The sequence below is a fragment of the Larus michahellis genome, chromosome 2, assembly GCF_964199755.1.
Source record: "Larus michahellis chromosome 2, bLarMic1.1, whole genome shotgun sequence".
NCBI lineage: Eukaryota > Metazoa > Chordata > Aves > Charadriiformes > Laridae > Larus > Larus michahellis.
In genome coordinates, this window is record NC_133897.1 from 34126494 (window position 1) to 34145422 (window position 18929).

An 18929-nucleotide genomic window follows, 5' to 3' on the forward strand; every position below is an offset into this window, starting at 1 on the left:
TAGTGACTCCTTTAGTTGGAATGGCGATAACAGTAAAGTGTACTGGTTAAAGAAGACCAATCTGTACAATTCTAATTCATTGGTGAAATAAGCCATGGTCTTACTGTTTTTAAATGTAGTCTTATTAAAATTCAGGTTAAGCCATCACTTTTTCAAAGTCAAAAAAATGCATTAAAATGAAGAGAAAGTCCTGACGTACCTACAGATAAATATAGGAAAAAAAAAAAAGCAGGGATTTAAAGTGAAAGCTTTAAACATTAAGTTTAGCAGAAGTATCCAGCTGCACAGTGAAAGGACTTGAGCAGTGGTTCATTCAGGACTCATTTTCAGCTATATAATCCAGCGTTAGATAGATAAGATAGAAATATTGACTCTAAACTGATATCTTTGCGTGTCTCCAGATACGTAATTTTCCATGGTAGTACCAGGAGATAGAATATAAAATAAAATGTTTCTGATTTAGGAGAAGTGAACAGTCTCCTGGTAATGCTACTAATGTAATTACTGGGATAAGATGGGGCCGAGCTGCCTTTAAAAACCACTTTAACAAATATGGAAGCGTGGTGGTGATACAGAGAAAGCAGTCAGCTGTGGCTTAGCAGACTGAGCGGCAGGAGTGGTTTTCAGGTGCTGGGTCCCCCGTTGTACCATGCCATCCGCTCGTTTTTGTCATGCTCTGTCATATGAGAGGACATGACTGTAGTGCCTCATAGCCCTTTGCCTCAAAAAGGTCACAGTGTAAAGGATGTTTTTAATAAGATTTTGTAGTAAAGACATAAAGACTTTCATTTCACAGAGTTTTAGAAAATTTAATTTGTTTAGCTCCTCCTGTTGCTGAAGTCTGGAGCAAATCCCCTGCTGACTTCCACGGCGTGGGATCAGACCCCAAAACAGGAACACCGCAAATTGAAATGCACACAAATACCACTCGAGTCCCCGCAGCCCCCTTATGTGTGCTTGCTGATTACACTGTGACTTACTCCACTGATTACATGCAAAAAGCATTTGAAGGTGTTCCACGTATAGATTATGTACTGCAGGCCATCATGTGTTGCCTCAGAAAGCCCAGCAGCGTATCTGTGCCACACAGCAGCATGAAGAAGAAAGAGCCTGACACAAAAGTGAAAAAGCATAAAAGAAAAGAGAGCAGTAATGAGCTAAATATGTGTCTGAACTTTGCTGTGGACATGCAATCATTTTCTCTTGGTTTCCCCTCCACAATAACCCACCTGATGTCAAGCAACTGGCACACGGAATGGTTTACAGATGGATCAGCATCAGTGACTCTCGTAGCTGTATATGATTATCTGTCACACAGATGTTTCAGCTTGTATTTGCTTGCTAGCAGCCAGCCGAGCAGCCAGACCTGCCTTTCTTTCCTTGCTTGAGGAGTGGAGAGGGCTCGCCCACAGATGTTTAACAAAGCGCCAGAGAGGAGTGTGCCCGGGCTGAATACATGGAGTTAGCTCCAGTGCCTTCTTGCTCAGCGTCATCCCCTGAGGAGCAACCGGAAAAGATTTATGGGTTTGGTCTGAGAAATTGTCCAGATGCTGCTTAATAAAAGAAGACACTCTGCATTAGCTGCAGTAGTAAGGATTCCCCAGCTTAGAGCATGCCACCTGCAGCATGCAGGATACACATGTTGTGATTTGCCAGTTACTGCGGTAATGAAAAGGGATATTTTGTTTGCTTCCTTTTAGTAAGCCATTAAACTTCCATCACTGCCCTGAAAATGAAGGTTTGCTGTGAGCGAAATGTGTAGATATCCACTGTGGAATTTGTTTCTCCACTGGTGCGGGGCTTATGCGTCAGAGCATCAACTGGAACTGTACAAACACATCTTTCAACTCTTCTTGTTGACTTTGTGGGAGTTCCTGAATCCAGCTGTAGCTTCTTGATCATAGTTTACATGACAGCCCTGCCCTTCACTAGGGTGGCAGTTTTCTTTATGCATTTGTGAGCCGAATGAAACCAGACTGTCCATGGTTTGTGACAAACTAGCTCTGCTGAAGCCGTCCAGTAACTCAGTGTATAGCACTAGCTAAAACTCAGTTTGAAAGAGTTGATAGGTATGGGGGGAGGCAGATGGGAAGAGGGAAGTTTGTGTGGTAAAAGGTGTTTTTTTTCCCCTCTCAGTATATTTGACCTTGGTGATACGAATCAGTATTTGCTTGAAATCAAGTAGGCAAGTTGAATAAATGATAATTACTCAACTTGACCCTGCAGATGCTTACTCACTTGATCTGCGTCTCTTTCAACAAACAGGGTTGGGTTTTTTTCAGTTTTGGCTTTTTTGTATTACACTTGGGCTATTTGGGAATACATTTGCTGCATCTTAAATAGTAAAACATAAACTATACTTGATTGTAGTGCTCAAGCATCTGGCACCTCAGCAAAGCTTTATAATGGCAGTTAATGGTTGTAAAAGCAGTATTGTCTGGGTAGCTGTGTTGTATCATCACTGCTGAAACAGGGATACCTGTAACGTGCACAGCAAAAGCTTTAGTCTTCCCAGTCAGGGGCAGACGTGCTTGTAGTGTGGCATCTTTGTGCCACAGGAGAGGTGGCTGACACCAGCTCTTCGTCACCGCTCCTTTGTTGACTTTTAGTGCCTTCATGCTTTAATTGATAGAAAAGCTTGTGTGAATGTTCCCTCACTTGCTTATAACAAAATATTAACCAGATTACTAATTTTGTTATATCTTAGAGGTCCTTTATAATTTCGTGTTGTGGAAAATGAACTGTAATATAGTAAAATAAATGTCTGCTTTTATGGTTGAAGAGTATGAAAGCAGACTAATTTCTTTTGATTACCAGCTGTAAGAGCGTAACAGATGTGTAATGTTTTCAGTATTCTGCCTTGTTTTTAGTTTAGTGTTACTGTGTAGCCGTCTCTCCGTACACGGTATTTTCTGCTGCAGAATAACAAGTGGACTTTTTGCTTAGGCACTTTGGTTCTTTTTTATTTTCGCTGTACATTAATATTTTAGCGATGCGTAGCTAGCTGGGTTTGCTGCGGCAGCTTTGATTTTGTCAGTGCAAATCTAGTACTTCTCAGCATCAGCGAAAGGAGTCAATAGCTGTTCCCCTCTTTCTCTTTCCAGATGCTCTCTAAGTCCATTGAGCAGCTCAAGCAGCCTGGCAGTCACCTGGAGGAAGCTGAGGAAGAGCTTCACAGCGATCACGCCATGCAGGAGGAGCGAGCTCCCGCCAGCGGTGCCAGCGTTAGGGCCGAGAGCAGCAGTGCTGGTGTGGATGACAGAATAGGACAGCAGGTGGGGGCTGTGAAAGTCAAAGAGGAGCCACCGGACAGTGATGAGGATGTTCAAACCCAGCAAATGGAATCTGGGGAGCAAGCTGCTTTTATGCAACAGGTAATAGGCAAAGATTTAGCTCCAGGATTTGTAATCAAGGTTATTATCTGAACATCACGTGCATTTTCCAGGCTTTGATAAGCATTTGTGTTTTGATTCACTGATCTAGCAAATCCTGATTTACCGCTCAAAGAATCTAACAAAGGCAGAAGTGTTGTATGCACACTTGAAAACATAGTGAAGCTCATCCTAATGGCCACTAATTGAGAAAATACCTGTTGCAATCAATTATTCTACATAAATCTTTGCGTAATAGCTGATAGACTTTGTATTAGCCCAGGATTACATTACATCGCTTAGTTCTAGTGAAAGAGAACTCGTATCACCTAGCTTGTTGAGATCAGCAATTGCTGGAATTAGTTTTCCAGACCTGATTGATGAAACGTTCTTCTTCGCTGATTTTGAATCCTCTGACTTTTGCTTTCAGCTATCTGTATATACTGTATCATACTGTAGTCTCGAACACTGTTAACGTTAGGGTATTTTTTCCCCAGTGGACAGGTACTGACTGCTATATCGGTGGTCCCAGGCTGGTGTATAAAGTATAATTTAGAGAAGAATACAAGGTGGATGTAAAGAGGCAAGGCAAGGCACTGTTTAAAAATGGCATTGTTTTCTTATTTTGCACTGCTTAGTTAATTTTTCATTCTGTCTTATTTGATGATACTGTCCACAGAGACATCCTTAAATGAAGCAGATGCAAGTACTGGTGAGAAGCAAAACGCAGCATTAGGTTCCAATCAGTTATTAGGATATTGCAGGAACAGCACAGAGCTGTTACCACTATCATCTGATATCCAGTCACTCGTTTTTTGTTGTTGTTTTTGGTTTTTTTTTTTAAATAAAGACAAGTTGTACAATACCGCATAACTTTTACTGCTAGGTCTCATGGACGCATCCTAAAACAACGCCTGTGCCTAAAATGCCAACTTGGCAAAAGGCAAGTTCAGGTTGCCGGCAGGCGTTTTCACCCAAGCTGGCGAGCGCGGCGCGTGTGTGCAGCCGGCGTCCCTCTCCCTCGCTGTAGGATCAGGCAGAGCAAGGCTGGATGCAGGGGAAGGCCCTGTTTATTTAAGTCAATACTCTGTCAGGTCCCCGCTGTTCTCCTGCAGAAAAGTGATTTTGGGAGGGGGGACAGGAAATGCCTTATGGAAACAGGAAGCCCAAGTGATTCATGTGCTGAGGAATGCGGGGCTGGCTGCGGGGGGGTGGGGGGGACGGGGCAGTGCTCCCTCTGTTTTTAAAGGCACTCTATGAATTGATTTATTGTCAAAGAAAATAACAAAGCGAGTAGGGAAATTGTTAAGGAAGCTTTCCAGTGAAACATTTCCTTCATATTCCCTTTTGATATGTTTACCTTGTTTTATAGGTTTACTTTTGTTAAGCTAGTTAAAGATTCATTGTATTAAGATCCCCTTTAATATGGATAATCCCAAACTGACCTGGAATCCTTGTCAGGTTTTTTTTCTATTAAAAATATTTATATTTCTAAAGCTGAGGTATTTTAAGGTGCAGTATCCTGTTTCAAAAGAGATAGATGTTTTGCCAAATGTAGAAATTGTTCTAAAATATGTTATTAGCATGTGTTGTTTACATTATGCTCTAATACTATTAAATCTCTTATAAAATGTTGCAACTTCTAAAGATACATTATCCTTTTTCCTAGAAGGTCTCCAAACACATGGACTATATCGTTCCTATAAAATGAAAGACCTCCTGAAACATAAAGATCATCTTAGATAGGAAAGATTTATTAATTGAGAAAATACAGGTGATTTTTATTTGTGCTTCATATTTGAACAGAAATCTTTCTCCATTTTGGATGAAAGAAATGACATTTCACATTCAAAAAGTGAAGCATATAAAAATGAAATTACATGTTTTTCCCATTCTGTATAAGTTTAATTTTCTTCGAAACCTGACTTCAGCCTCATCAAAAAGGGATAGTGCATCTTTTAAAATACATTTTATCTGGGGAGAAACTTGCAAATGAGAAGACTTTTGTACAATATCACTTCAAAGACATGTATTCACAAAGGACAAAAGATATTTTTATAATGTCATTCAGGTGAGAAACCCCAATACATTAGTGGACTTTAATTTCAGAATCTTTCAAATTTGGATAAAATTTAAATAGAGAAACTACCTGGAACCAGTGAAAAGGAAAACTGGGTTTAAACAACCACATTTCTAATTGATAATTGTCTCTTACATTTTAAATCTACTGTATTTATTATAATTTACACCCTTAGAGGTGATCTCTTGTTTTGTGTTGTAAATATATTCTGTTTGTATGTTCCCTTTTTTTGCCTTCTGATATAAGTCTCTTCCTTTCTCAAATAAAGTTTTTTTTTAAAAGATCCCCTTTCAGATATCTGACTTTGTGTAAAGTTGATAACTTAGTTGTGCTTTTGCTTTGTATAACCAAATATGTTCGCTACACGTTGTTGAAACAATTCAGGCTTTCAGGAGCAAGGTTTTTATTACACGATTCTTACAATGATTACACAAAGTCTTTTTTTTGGTCTCTTGTTTTATCCTGCATCAGCCATTATAAGTTTTAGTGAATGTGGAAATAGTATTGATGCATGCTCATTTTCCCATCATGGCATCTGTCTTGAACGTGTGATCATATATTGTACCATACAGGAAAAGTAAAGGTGAATCCCAGCTTCTTGGCTCCTAATTATCCAAAATTCAGATGAACTGAAATAATTTCCATGACATTTCTAAAATCTGCCTAGAACCCAAAAGGTATTGATCTGAAACTGGGCTTATACTGACCTCTTCGGTGTTCCTCAAGGCCTTTGCAAAACTAGAGTCCGCCTGTAAATATGCTGGGGAGGGAGGGAATCCACAAACTTTGCAGATTTTAAAGCAATTGTGTAAGACAGTCAAGTCCTGCTTTGGAAGCACCTCAGCACTTCCATCAAGACGTTAAATGCTTTACTGGTTTGTGATATTTCCTGAAGCTTGCTTCAGATCTACAGAGAGAAATAGTTTGTACGGCAAACCTATCTATCTCTGTTGCTGAAATACATGAATTATTACTACCAAAAGAGTTCAGATAATCACTGCGTTCTGGCTCTTCTAACCCTTCATCTGAATGGCAAAGGCTTTTAACAACTTCCACTCCGGTATAATTTTAACTAAAATAAAATGCTTTCTGCAACATAAGCATGTTAAGAATAAATATTTCCGTAAATCAAATCTAACTACTTTCAGTGATATAACTGCAAAGTAATGTTTCGTCAGTCACACACACAAAAATATTAGATAAAAACTCAAGTTTTAGGTTAGGAAACTTAACTAGCATTAACAGTACAACATTCATACTGCTTGCCCTGTTGATTATTATGTATTTAGAGTTTTGTGCCGCTAAGTAAATCATGTTTTCAACAGGGGTTTTATTGAGATGCCTTTTGTTTAAATACTCATGTCGGAATTAGAAGAGCAGCCATAAATGTTTTCAATTTACAGCATTCCAGTTTTGGAGGCTACACCTAGATTTTTTTCTAAATTATTTGTTTACCATGCATCAAAGCACCCATAATGAAGAAGGCAATCATAATTCAATACAATTCACAATTCCTTTTCCAGGAATGATGCGCATCTCTTTTTTTTTTTTTTGGAACAACAGATGTTTATTCTGTCTTGTTTTCCAAAAGCTAACGCCAGCATACCTGCCAATTTAGAAGTAATTACTACTAAATGAGGGAAAACGCTTCGGAATATTTATATGCTCAAGACAGACACACATTACTGGAATGTAGGTACTGTAACATTAGCTTTTTTTCATCTTCCGGCATTAACAAAATAGGATTAAAAGCTGAATGCCTCAGCAAAGCAGGAGCACTCCAGGCACTACCACCACTCATCCTTTCTATTCAGCAGTTCATTCATGCACTGTCTTCATTCCATCTTCATTATCATCAGGATCACTAAGACTTATTCCATGTTACTTAAGCCAACTATATATACCCTGTTTTTATCTTCACTGGCATTCTGAGGTAAAAAATTCTATAAACATTAGTTGCAAGCACCAATCTAAAAATGTTTACTTATTTCTCCCCCTTATGAACACTTCACAATTTGCGGCCAAAATTAGCTAAGCCAAGTTAATTTCCTTATTGTATTCTTTCCTACTAGCAGCATGTCCTACTTATCCACTTAAGAGATGTTTGTTTGCTTTTCATTTATTTGTTTAGTTTCTGATTTCCTTATGCAGTTCCCATCATCTGGGTGGCAGCGGGGCTTCTGTACCTCATTTCTCAGTGGAGGAATACAAGTTTAGAACATCATATACTGAATTACTGTTCAGGCAAACGGAAGAGGAGCATCCTGGATAAAGTTATCTTTCCTATTGCGCGATCCCAGCGATTTTTGTGGCATTTTACCATGCCATTAGGTAGCTGCTGTGCTTTGAATTTGGTAGGCTTTGTGCTTTGCATTTGTTTTTTGCTCTTTTAACTCAGCTTAATTTGGAATTAGCTTTAAAGGTAAAAATTACAATTAGCCAGCAGAAAGACTGGGTTTCTTGGCCACGTTCACACACTGACACACACAACAGGACTGGGAAGGGGCATCCTTCAGGCATGTCCTGGTTTCTGGTCCCCATTTACTAAGCTCAACTGTCACACTCCTTTTGCTTATTTTGCTTCTGTCCCCGTAACTCATCCAGCCTGTACAGGATGACGTCCTTGGCTGCCCGTGGCTACGCACAGCCAGGGGAGACCCCCAAGGGTTACTTCAGCAGCAGCTGACAGTTAAAAAGGTACTAGCTTAGTAACTTGAAATCATTCTTCAGCAATGTCTAGTTCTCTACCTGGGGGCCTCAGTCACTAAAGTTGTTCCGACAGACCAGATACTTACTTTTAAGCGATTCAGTGCTTTAATTAGCTGATTAAATGAGATGTTTTGAAACTGGCTGTGGAGCCATTGTGGCATTTGCTTTACTTCGCATTTCCATCGTTGCCTTGAAGTGACTGTATTGACTCTTAAGTTAATTCAGGGCCCATAGCCCTGAAATACAAGGGAGGCTGGTTGGAGGATACACTGTACCTCTCTGCACTCTTGCTCCTTCCAAGGTGGTAGCACATTACAACATTTTCTATGTTTCTATTAACATTTTCGTTCTATGATTTGTGGCCTTGAGAAGTGCTGTGAGGAACAGGAGAAATGGAAATGTAAGTTTTGGACAATGTCAGACTTCCAAACAAACCTTCCACCACCTCGTGTCCCTCCATGAGGTTTTACCCCCCGCTTTTACATCTACTAGCTCAACGCACCTTTTTTTTTTTTTTTTTTTTTTGTTTTGTAGCCTACCTTAGTTGTCTCCTTTCACTGTGCAGCCAGTTTGATAGGCACTAACCTTATACCTTTCTGCCCTTCCCCAGGTCTCTGAGTGCACAATCCTCCCAGTACAACCCCTGCGTAGTGCGAGCTCTGCGCTGTGATCTCTGGGATCAAACTTGAGCCACAGGCTGTCAGGATGGAGCGAGGGGACAGAGCGCTGGGTAGTTGGGCTTGTTTTGTGAAAATTTTTCATTCATCTACATGAGGGGACGCTCCACCTGAATACTTAGTCAGCTTTATCTCATCTTTACTCTTAAGGTCCTGTCCATCTGTATAAAGTTTTTAACTGTAGTCTTTAAAAATGTAGTTTTTTAGCAAATGCTGCAGGAAGAATGTTTTTTTTTTTTTTATACCACTTCTATGTGAAAATGCTTAATAATGATAATATTTACAACTAATTTTTCTTTCCCGGTTGGATTTGAAAAGGATCCATTTTTTGAGAAAGTATCAAATCTACTTTCTTAATAATCACCAAGGAGATTATTATTTTTGTTTGGCTTTCCCATTGCGAACTTGTAAACTTTCAGTTGCAGAGGCAATAAGACTTATTTTATCACAAAATTAAATCAAGAACTGAGTTGTCCGACCAACCACATGGTGTTACGAAATGGCAAAATTATTTGATGTCACTGATACCTGCACAGAATAATGTTGAGAGCGCATTTCTCTTTTTGTTCCAGATTTTTTTTACGCTTCTTTTCCTCCTTCGGATAGTTATGATACAGCACCTCCGTATGTCTGTTACTGCTCCCTTTTGTTAGAGAAAGCAGCGTGTGAGGAGACCGCTGGGGCAACACTAGGTAAAATTACTTAATCAGGGGTACCTAACTAGCGGGAATTGAAAGTCTGTAAGTCCAGATCCCAGTAGTTATCACTTCACATTTTGACAGTCAGATGATACTACTTCCATACCACCGGGCAATTTATTATTTCCTGTATCAGACGGCACGAGGTTTTATTATTATTGTCATTGAGGAGGATTATGTGTTCTTGGAACGCTGCTTCTTTAAATGCTTCACTTTTGGAAGGATTCTGGTTTGACCTCTGAATGTCTGTCTCTCTGTCAGACACACGTGCGTGCGCACACACACACGTTTTCATTTTCTTCCCTTAAAATATGAGAGTGAACAAATGCCCGCCTCAGTATACTGCTGGCTAAGTCTTCATAAAGCTCTGTTGTTTAATGGCAGCTCAGACCGAATGCCTCTGAGACGTAGGTGCTCTAATGCAGAAAGCAGCGCATAATCTGTCTCCTCTCATGTTCTGGCCCGTGACCTTTGGATCCCCAGGAGACCAAGGAGGTCTTTCTGTTCATACTGCCTGTATTTCCTCAGCAAAGGCTCCTGTGAAAATTACAGCTCTGAGATCGCAGCAGCACAGCGATGGCTTAAGATGGCTTTGCTCAGGTTCGCTGTAAAGCAGCTATGAAGCGTGGAGGATTCACTCTCCAACCCTTTCCAACAGTGATAGTTTTTAGGTGGCAGCTTGCAGATTCTTAAAGCGGATCTCTATTATTGAACAGACCCGAAAGGAGCACTGGGCAGAAACTGGGCCATGCTCATCCCTGTGCGCAGAGGGATAACTACTGAGACGAGCTGCGTCTAAGGCTTGCTCTCCTAGATCTTTCTTTACTGAAAATGCAAGTTGAAGCGTTTCTACACAACCGAGAGCATGGCTCTGTCACTCAGTTACCTGACTGCACGCAGGGACAGGCGATGATCAGGTTTCCTCATTTCTCACCTGTTTTGATGCATTTTGACACCGTGCCTTGGGGCATTAAAGGCTCCCAAGCCCAACAGCACATCCCTTGGCATCTTCCTTTTTTTGTAGAACTTTCTGGTTCTCACCATTTACCTACATTTGTACATGTCTTCTGTCATAGTTTCCCATTAGTCTCTGCATCTCAAACCAGGACAATTTTAGTTTTCTGAAGCTACTTGCAGAGAGCCTCACAGCTTCCCTCTTAGTGTTTCTGACAGAAAAACAAAAATGGCAGCAGTGAGTACAGGTGCCATCACCACAGTCTCAGTCCAGGGACACCTCACTTGAATAGCTCTGGTTTGGCCATTTCTGCAGGTATTTAGGCCTTGCTAAGAATGCTAATGATTTCAGTTAAAATACATGCAGCATTATACCGTATGTGAGCGGGGTTTTTTCTTAAGAATCTCAGGCAACACAAACATAGGCAGCACAGGACCAGCAAGAATAAAAGGGACAGGAGCAAGATTCGTTCCTGCAGCAAGAGCTTGCGGATGAGCGTGGGGGCTGTTACTTGTCCTTGTTGATGGATAACGCACTAACCAAGCAGGCTGCTCATTTTCCCAAGTCCTCTCTGAGAAGCTGGATTTCAATCGGCTGTTTTCAAGTTAGTTAGGTACTATTATATGTCACTATTATAGTAGTTTGGACCTTCCTGTAAAAGAAGCAATCCTTTCTTTCACCTCTCTGGCCCTTTGCCTCCAGCTTTTAATGAAAGAAAAAAGACTCAAAGCACATAAACTCAGTTTCATTTTCAAGTTCTGCTTTCGTGCGAGGACCTGTAATTTGGGAAGAAGCTGCATCAGGGATGAGCTGAGTGGGAGGAGTTTCGCAGCTGGCACACTGAAGCCCATGCCCGTTCCCAGCTCCATCTGGGTCCAGCTCTGTGAGCGATCCAGTAGCCTCACTGTCAGGCCTTGCACAGTGTCATTGGCAAGTGGTTCCTGCAGCCGTTGACCACCAAGATGCTTTCAGGCTGTGAAACTGGTCGGTATAAAACACATGCAGTCAGGGAAGAGGCAGCGGGTTCAGTCTGGTGGGACGCCATAACGACAGGAGCACAGCATTTGTGAAGCTGCTGTTGTAAAGGTGAGCTGCAGCTGGTCACCACAGAGAGACAGTTTCATAACACAGCTTCCTTCATAGATTTGGTTTTCAGTCCCCATGACTAAGCGGGTCATTTCAGCCTGAAAGGATACTGAGAACTTAGCTGGTCAATGATAGGAAGAAGTCAGTGTTTGCTTCACTTTCTTCCTGTCACGGCCACCTGCACACTTAGTCTCATTGCAAAAGGGTGAATATTAACTTATAGACAGGTACTCAAAGGGCGTTAGATACATTAGAGAAGAAAAATTTTTTGAAGCTCTTTACATTTTACCAGGACCACCTCTACTGTGCCTACCCGTTCTCTGCATGACTGAGTACTTCGGCTAGTGAGTAAGGAAATCACCAGACAAGATACTTAATGTTTGATGCGTAGCAAGTTATTATTCATGTAGTGCTGGTATTTCCTATTTTTAATTTCTTCTGCTTTAATATGGATCTTAAGTATTGAAAAGAAGGAAAAAAAAAAAGACTTTTCAGGTGAGGGGTTTAGAAATGCAGGAGGATTTGGCGAGTTGGAAAGGAGGGATACAATCCCACTGAGGTAGTTACATTCAGGCTGCAGAATCCTGTAAATGCAACAGTAGCTTAGGTCAAGAAAGACCAATATATATCTGTATTTTGCTCTTCCGTTACAAAGTTCATCCACTGAACTGAGAGCTTGGGCCTAACAAAACCTGGAGATTCAAGCCCTGCAGCTGTCTACACGGCCGAGATACTCTATGCAAAATAAGAAGCTGGAAAATACTGTCTCACAACTTGACCCCTACCAAAATACAGACCCAGTCCTCAGCTATTGCCTTCTCCACGAATCACTGTTGCAGTGGTGCTGCATCAGCAATGAACAACTACCAGTCACCACTGCTGCTGTACTCCATCCCTGTGTTGCTTCTCAGAAGCTACGACTGAGGGGGGACCTTATCAACACTTATAAATACTTAAAGGGTGGGTGTCAGGAGGATGGGGCCAGGCTTTTTTCAGTGGTGCCCAGTGACAGGACAAGAGGTAATGGGCACAAACTTGAGCACAGGAAGTTCCATCTAAACATGAGAAGGAACTTCTTTACTTTGAAGGTGGCAGAACACTGGAACAGGCTGCCCAGAGAGGTGGTGGAGTCTCCGCATCTCTGGAGACATTCAAACCCACCTGGACGCGTTCCTGTGCAGCCTGCTCTAGGTGACCCTGCTCTGGCAGGGGGGTTGGACTAGGTGATCTCCAGAGGTCCCTTCCAACCCCTACCGTTCTGTGATACATTCTGTGAATCTGTGAAGTGCTGTGCTAGAGGAGGTCCTTAGGGCTTATAGCAGGTCTTTGGAATGAGGAATGGGAACCAGGACATGAAAAATAAAACTGTGCAAGTCCTTTGGTCTGAGTAATTCACCAAGGGCATCACTGATGGCAAAACTGAATTACTGTAATATTGGCAGAAGCCACTGGACTGAATTTCACGTGCTTTCATAAGTCTAAGTACATGACAGCATTAAAAGAGCAAAAAAATGCTACCAAGTTCACTCTATGGGCTAAACCTCCTGCGTGACACTGAAGCAGCTGTGGTGGTTCACAGGGATGGAGGCTTCTCACAGCATACAACTTGTGTCCCTAAAATGGGTAATGTCGGAGAAGCACCAAAAGGTGGAAGGCAGAGCTGCTTTCCAAGAACACATTTTGCAAAATCAGAACAATTATGCCCAAAGCTACCACAGTGTTTCTTCCCTTTATCTATGGTGAGAAGTGAATGACTCCTCACCAGAAGCTTCCCCAGCCCTTTCTCCCACCCATGGCTGTCCTGTGGGTGTCTGCTGGTGTGCCACCCGCTCTGCCAGGCTCTCCAGATTTGACCTATTCCTGATGATCAGAAGGCATAAGAGATCCTCTTGGGAAGGGCCACGAGCCTTTAATTACTGCCACTTCACACACACGCTTGGCCTCCCCATGGTGGTGTTGGCTCCTGTTAGGGAGGGGACAGTGGCTGGAGGCCAAGGCCAGCCGGGGAGCAGGAAGAGCGGACGGGGAGGCATCCTCCTCCTTCCTGCACTGCTGTGGGACGTAATGGTGAGGCAGGTGAAGCAGCAGCCATAAAACATCTTACAGGGCACCTTGTAGTTAGGCTTGAGAGCCCGCCTTGGCTCGCGGAGCAGCTCCATTTCTTCCTGAGGATGACAACATTACTGCAGCCAGAGGCTCCGGATCTCTACCTGCTGCAAAGAACTTACTTTCACTATTGTTTTTGTTCTCAGAAGACGAGATTGTAAGGAGGGGTTAAGTGCTTTGCCTTTTAACTGATCGTTTTAGCCCATTTTATAGAAAGTTAAGGCTAAAGTTAAGTCAAAATGCACTGATCCTTCCAGGGAACCGAAGAGTTCAGACAATTAAAGAAACGTTAAAAAAAAAACCCAAAACCAAGAACTCTAAAAGACCTCTGCCAGCTACGACCAACATGAGTCGTTGGTTTCCATTTTCCTGTCATTGTTGTCTCCTTTAATTATCTTAGATTCACTGTTAAATACAAGTTTTCTTGATCAAATAATGAAGATTAGTTAGTAAAGAAAGTAGTCAAAGGAGTAGAAGAAAAAGGTCCCTAATTCTCCATGCTGACTACATCTTGAGTCTTACTTGAGAAATACTATAACCGCTAAAGATTGAGCCAAGAGTATCAGTGTTCTATCGTCTTTGTTACACTACTTTTAAAGGATAAATTTACTTTTATTTTTTTCCAGCCAGAAGCTTGTACTTTGATTTCATTGAATTATTATCAATGATTAAACTTAATACTGTAGTTCAGTGCTGGACCTGAAATCAGAAGCACTGAAGTTTCTGTTGCTTCTTATCTGGGCATTCTGGGGCAAGGAGATAGATAAAGTGAGGATGGAATATCTCAAATGCTTATGAAATTGTCCGATATATATTTCAACAGAAAACAGTGAGATACATTTTTAATTTGCTTTCACGGACAGGTTTTCACGTGCTGAGATGGTTTCCCCAAAATCCTTAATTCTTTTCACGTTAAGAGCATTTTGCAGTTTTCAGAACTTACCATTTATAGGAAATGTTCATGTATGTCATCTCCCAAAAATTTCAAGGACTGGACATTCAAATCAGTGACCTCTCTGATTAATAGCTCCTTCCAAACTGACTTGCAGCCTTTTTCCTATTGTGCAAAACCATAACAAAACAGAAATACCAGTGATTTCATTTGGCATCATCAACCACTGAAAGATGAGTCGGAAATAGATTAGCAAGTGTTCTAGTTGATCTTAATAGTGCAGTGACAAGTAAATTCAAGGATGACAGATGATCCCTCTGACTAGCAGTTTTTCTGACTGTATTATGGCCTGGATAAACGTGTTGTCTTTTCTAACAGCTGGCCATGAAAACAAACACATTTGAGTTCATATTGCTGCGGAAAACATAACTGAAACAAAAAGTCCTTTCTAATACGTGTTTGGAGGGCCTGAATATTGCAAAAGACTGACAGAAATGTGTGAGGATCGCAGTTTGTAAGACACCCAAGATGTGTCTCTTAACATTACTGGAAGGATTTTATTTTTTTCCTCTGAATGGGAACATCAGCACTACCCTCCGTGTAAACGCAGTAACGCTTCCTGAATGTTCACATGCTCAGGGCATTTTGAGCTGCACCTTTAAACATAAATAAATAAGGAACGAACTTGTTTGGCATTTCAGGCCAATGACCAAAGCCAGGGAGCCTGGTGAGTCTGCTACTCTATTCCCTTTAACTTTATTTTTGTGGGCATCATGCATTTTTAAAATGGCTATACATTTCCCTGAACCAATGTAATATAAAAGATTTACTGTTACAGTTTGTGTGTGGCCAGGCAATGGCATATGGAAAACATGTTTCCTGCTATTTAATTTAATTACTCTAATCACGTGCCAGCCCCGGGCATGTCATTCTGGACCTCTGAGGCTCTTTGTCTGTCAAAGAGATGGACAATATCTTGGCTTTGTTTAGTTGCTCTGCAGGCTGCAGATAAAACCACTGAAATACTGACTGTTTGTTTAACCAAAACTTTGCATTTTAACCATTTGGCTTTGATTTTTTGTTTTACAAGAAAAGATGACATTTTGGCCTTGGTGAGCTGAAAAGGAAATATTAGGGATATGAAGAAGAACTGTCACTTTCGGGGCTTAATAGATGAAAAAGAATACTCTAGCCTTCTGGTCAGAAATCAGCTTTGTTAGCAGAAACTTAAGACATGCATCGCTGTTATTTTAGAGTTGCCTGTTAGCAAGGGCAGCTGGAAAAGTCGGGTTTATAACAGCTCCATTCTAATACGGTTAGCTCTTCATTCAGCAGTTTCAGATTTGAGTTTCTTTAATTTCGATAGGTGAAACTGTAATGGGTGAAACTAATTACGATTCCATAGCAAATAATTGTACCAGTAGTGTTGCGTCCTGGTATAAGGTAGCTTTTATGTTAACACCCCAAAGTTATTTTTATATAAGAAATACCTGCAAATTACAGCTTTAAGTCTTTGGACAAAAATTTAAGAGCAGATAGGCAGATTACAGTACTTCATTCATGTTATAAACCCCAAATCTACAGAGAAATTAATCACACACTTAGCTTTAAGTATGTGCTTAACACCACCACTTCCTTCACTTGTAAGCAAGTGCTCAAGTCCATGTTTTCCTGCGTCCCGAAGTGATATTAAAGAGTACTTTAGACTGTATGAGGATATAATTTCTAACAATCATGTTGTCAGAGGAGGAAAGAATAAGAACCAGCTTTTAATCAAATTAGTTCCACCTTATAAAGAATTACTACACATGGAAAGACTTGTCTATTCTTACATTTTTGGAAACTGAATGAACTTCAGTTGCTGTAAGTTTCAACAGTAGATTAATCTACCTCTTTACATGGTGGCGTGCCAGTGTCCTGCCACAGTGGTTTTCAGGCTACATGGTATGGAAGAGGGTGGGCAGAAGGTCTATGAATATGCTTTCAAGAGGTCTGCACTGTCAGAGGAAAACATTGGATGGGATGGGATGCAAAAAAGGAAAGCGTCCATTTGAGCAGAGTTTACATATTTCTGGTATTTCAATGTATGGTTCTCCAACTGGCTTTATTTCCCCCTGTTTTCTAGCCAGATCAATAAGATACAAAGAAATAAAAATTATTTCCTCTAAGTTGTACAGTACAGCAGTGCAAGAATGAAAAATGTGGTTACTATATACTGAATAGTAGCTCCTGTCCCATTTAGCTTTGAGCTAACCACTAGATGACACTACTTCCCACTTACTTAACAGGTGGGGTATATGCTCCCATCTTTCTATATACCAGTTCATGTATTTACATGCTGCTTGACTAAAGAACTTAAAAAAAAGAGTACAGGAACTACCTTCGCCACTATACATTTTGATGAATTTTGTATTTTGTGTATATACACATAGGTGTTTAGGAGTATGCATGAAGGCGTACACAAGCATTACACGTGTGTCTTTGCATGATTTATAGAAAACACGTATTATAACTCACTATGTGAGTCTTTAGGGTGTTGTAACTTAGCAAGTGTTGATGACAGCTCTACTTAAAAGAAACCAGAGGAACTCCAAGAAAAACTTAATAGGCTGGAGTTTGTGGAGAACATTCCCCTTGTCCCCTACCTCCCCCACGTCCTCCAAAAAAAGGGATACTATATTGGCTTCTGTAGTGTGATTCTGGAAAGACTGGGCATAGGGAAAAATATCGGGCTGAGGAGTCGGGCAAGAGCAGGCTGCACTATTCAAGTCCAAAAATGACAAACAGTGAGGAGAAGGAGAAAGACAGAGAAGGGCTGTCGTGCATACCCATAAGGCGTCTGCCGCTGCTGTGGTTTTTAAATTAGCAACAATGAACTTTCCAGAAGGGTGTGTGGAAAGAATCCCATGTTTCTAAAAGCCTGATTTTCAGAAATCCAGAAGCTCCAGATTACTTGAAAAACAGCTCCTCCAAAGTTATATTTATGCTACTAAATTGCACGAGCAAGGTCATGAGGACATGGAAGTGGAGGAATAGCACCTTCCGCACACTTTTATTTTTGCCTGTGTCAACAAGCATCTTGCTTTGTTAAGATTCGTCTTGATGATTTGTGACACATTTGCTCTATATGAGCTATAACTGTAATGCACAGGTTGTGTGATATACTGCATTTAAACAGTATTTTAAATGTCCATACTAAAACATGGCCTTAAAATCTGCCTGTCATCTGGTAGTGTGACAATACGCTACCCGTAGCCAAAGCAAAATGAAGAATCACTTTTTGGTTTTTGGTCACACCAGTACCTTAGTCCTTCTGTCCTCCTGCCGAAGGGAGCTGCGAGCAGGGAGGGTGACCTTGCCTCGGCAGGGTGCTCTGCTCTGTTTACATTTCACATTCTGTCACAACCCATCATTTTAGCATTATTTCTTCTGTTTTAATGCAAAGAGCTGCTACTAAGACGCAGTAAAGCTTTACAGTCATGTAATATGAAGTCCATATAGGTGTCAGTGTTAAACTAGATTAGCGAGCAAGGTATTTCCACTAATAAGCTATTTTTGTTATACCAAGTTTGTCATAAGATACAAGCTCAATTGCTGATTTGTAGTACTTCAAGAAATTACATTGCCTGAACAGTGTCAGCTTTGCTGTATCTATGTGACAGTTCAGTTAATGTAATGTTTCCCGTAGTTCTGTTGAATATTTGGAAATTGTATTTACAGGTAAAATCTATCCCTTTCGCAAATAAATTCTTCCAGGTTATAGCAGTGTAAGTCCTTAGTCACTATAAAAGAGCAGTGATACACCACAGAGCGAGCAATGTGTTTGCAAAATTATGTTGCTAAGTCATTTGACAACAAAAAGAGATATGTTTATCTGTCTGCAACCAACAACTTCACTAGATCCACGTCATAAGAGATTAAAGAGAGATAATAATAGAGATCCATGTAATAACTGAGATTTTCTCAGCAGTTTAAGGGTGCCTAAGTCCCCAGAAACAACTGTGGCTGGAATCAAGGCTACCTAAATTGCAACCATAAGCAAGGTAATCAAAATCAAAGGTAAAGTTTTATCCTGTCCATGTGTTATTTGGACAGGTTAATTTATTGGGGATTATGGATCTAAGCAGAAAAGACATCTAATTTTAAACATAAAATAAGAGAAAGGATGAGAAATAACATGTTAGCCAGAGGTTTTGCCTGTTTATTAAAATGCTGTCTTGTATTTAATCTAAACAAGTGTAATTACTTTTTCAGACTTTGATTTCCTCTGCAAATCTTGTGCTTTTACATTGCATTTACACACGACATTTACGCAAATGGCTTCTTTTTCACCAATTTCCTACAGTTTCTTAAAT

General features: G+C 40.7%; 1 protein-coding gene across 9 annotated transcripts in view; it reads left to right on the top strand.

The window, feature by feature from the left end:
- The window catches only part of HDAC9 (histone deacetylase 9), a 487500-nt gene that overhangs the window by 290094 nt on the left and 178477 nt on the right, over positions 1–18929 (top strand). For 8 of the 9 annotated variants that reach the window (XM_074574812.1, XM_074574814.1, XM_074574815.1 and 5 more), the window contains one exon: positions 3105–3374. In XM_074574812.1, coding sequence (XP_074430913.1) covers positions 3105–3374 — 270 coding nt within the window. Of the gene's footprint in view, positions 1–3104; positions 5735–18929 lie in introns of those variants that run through there. The other variant, XM_074574821.1, reaches the window with a different exon arrangement.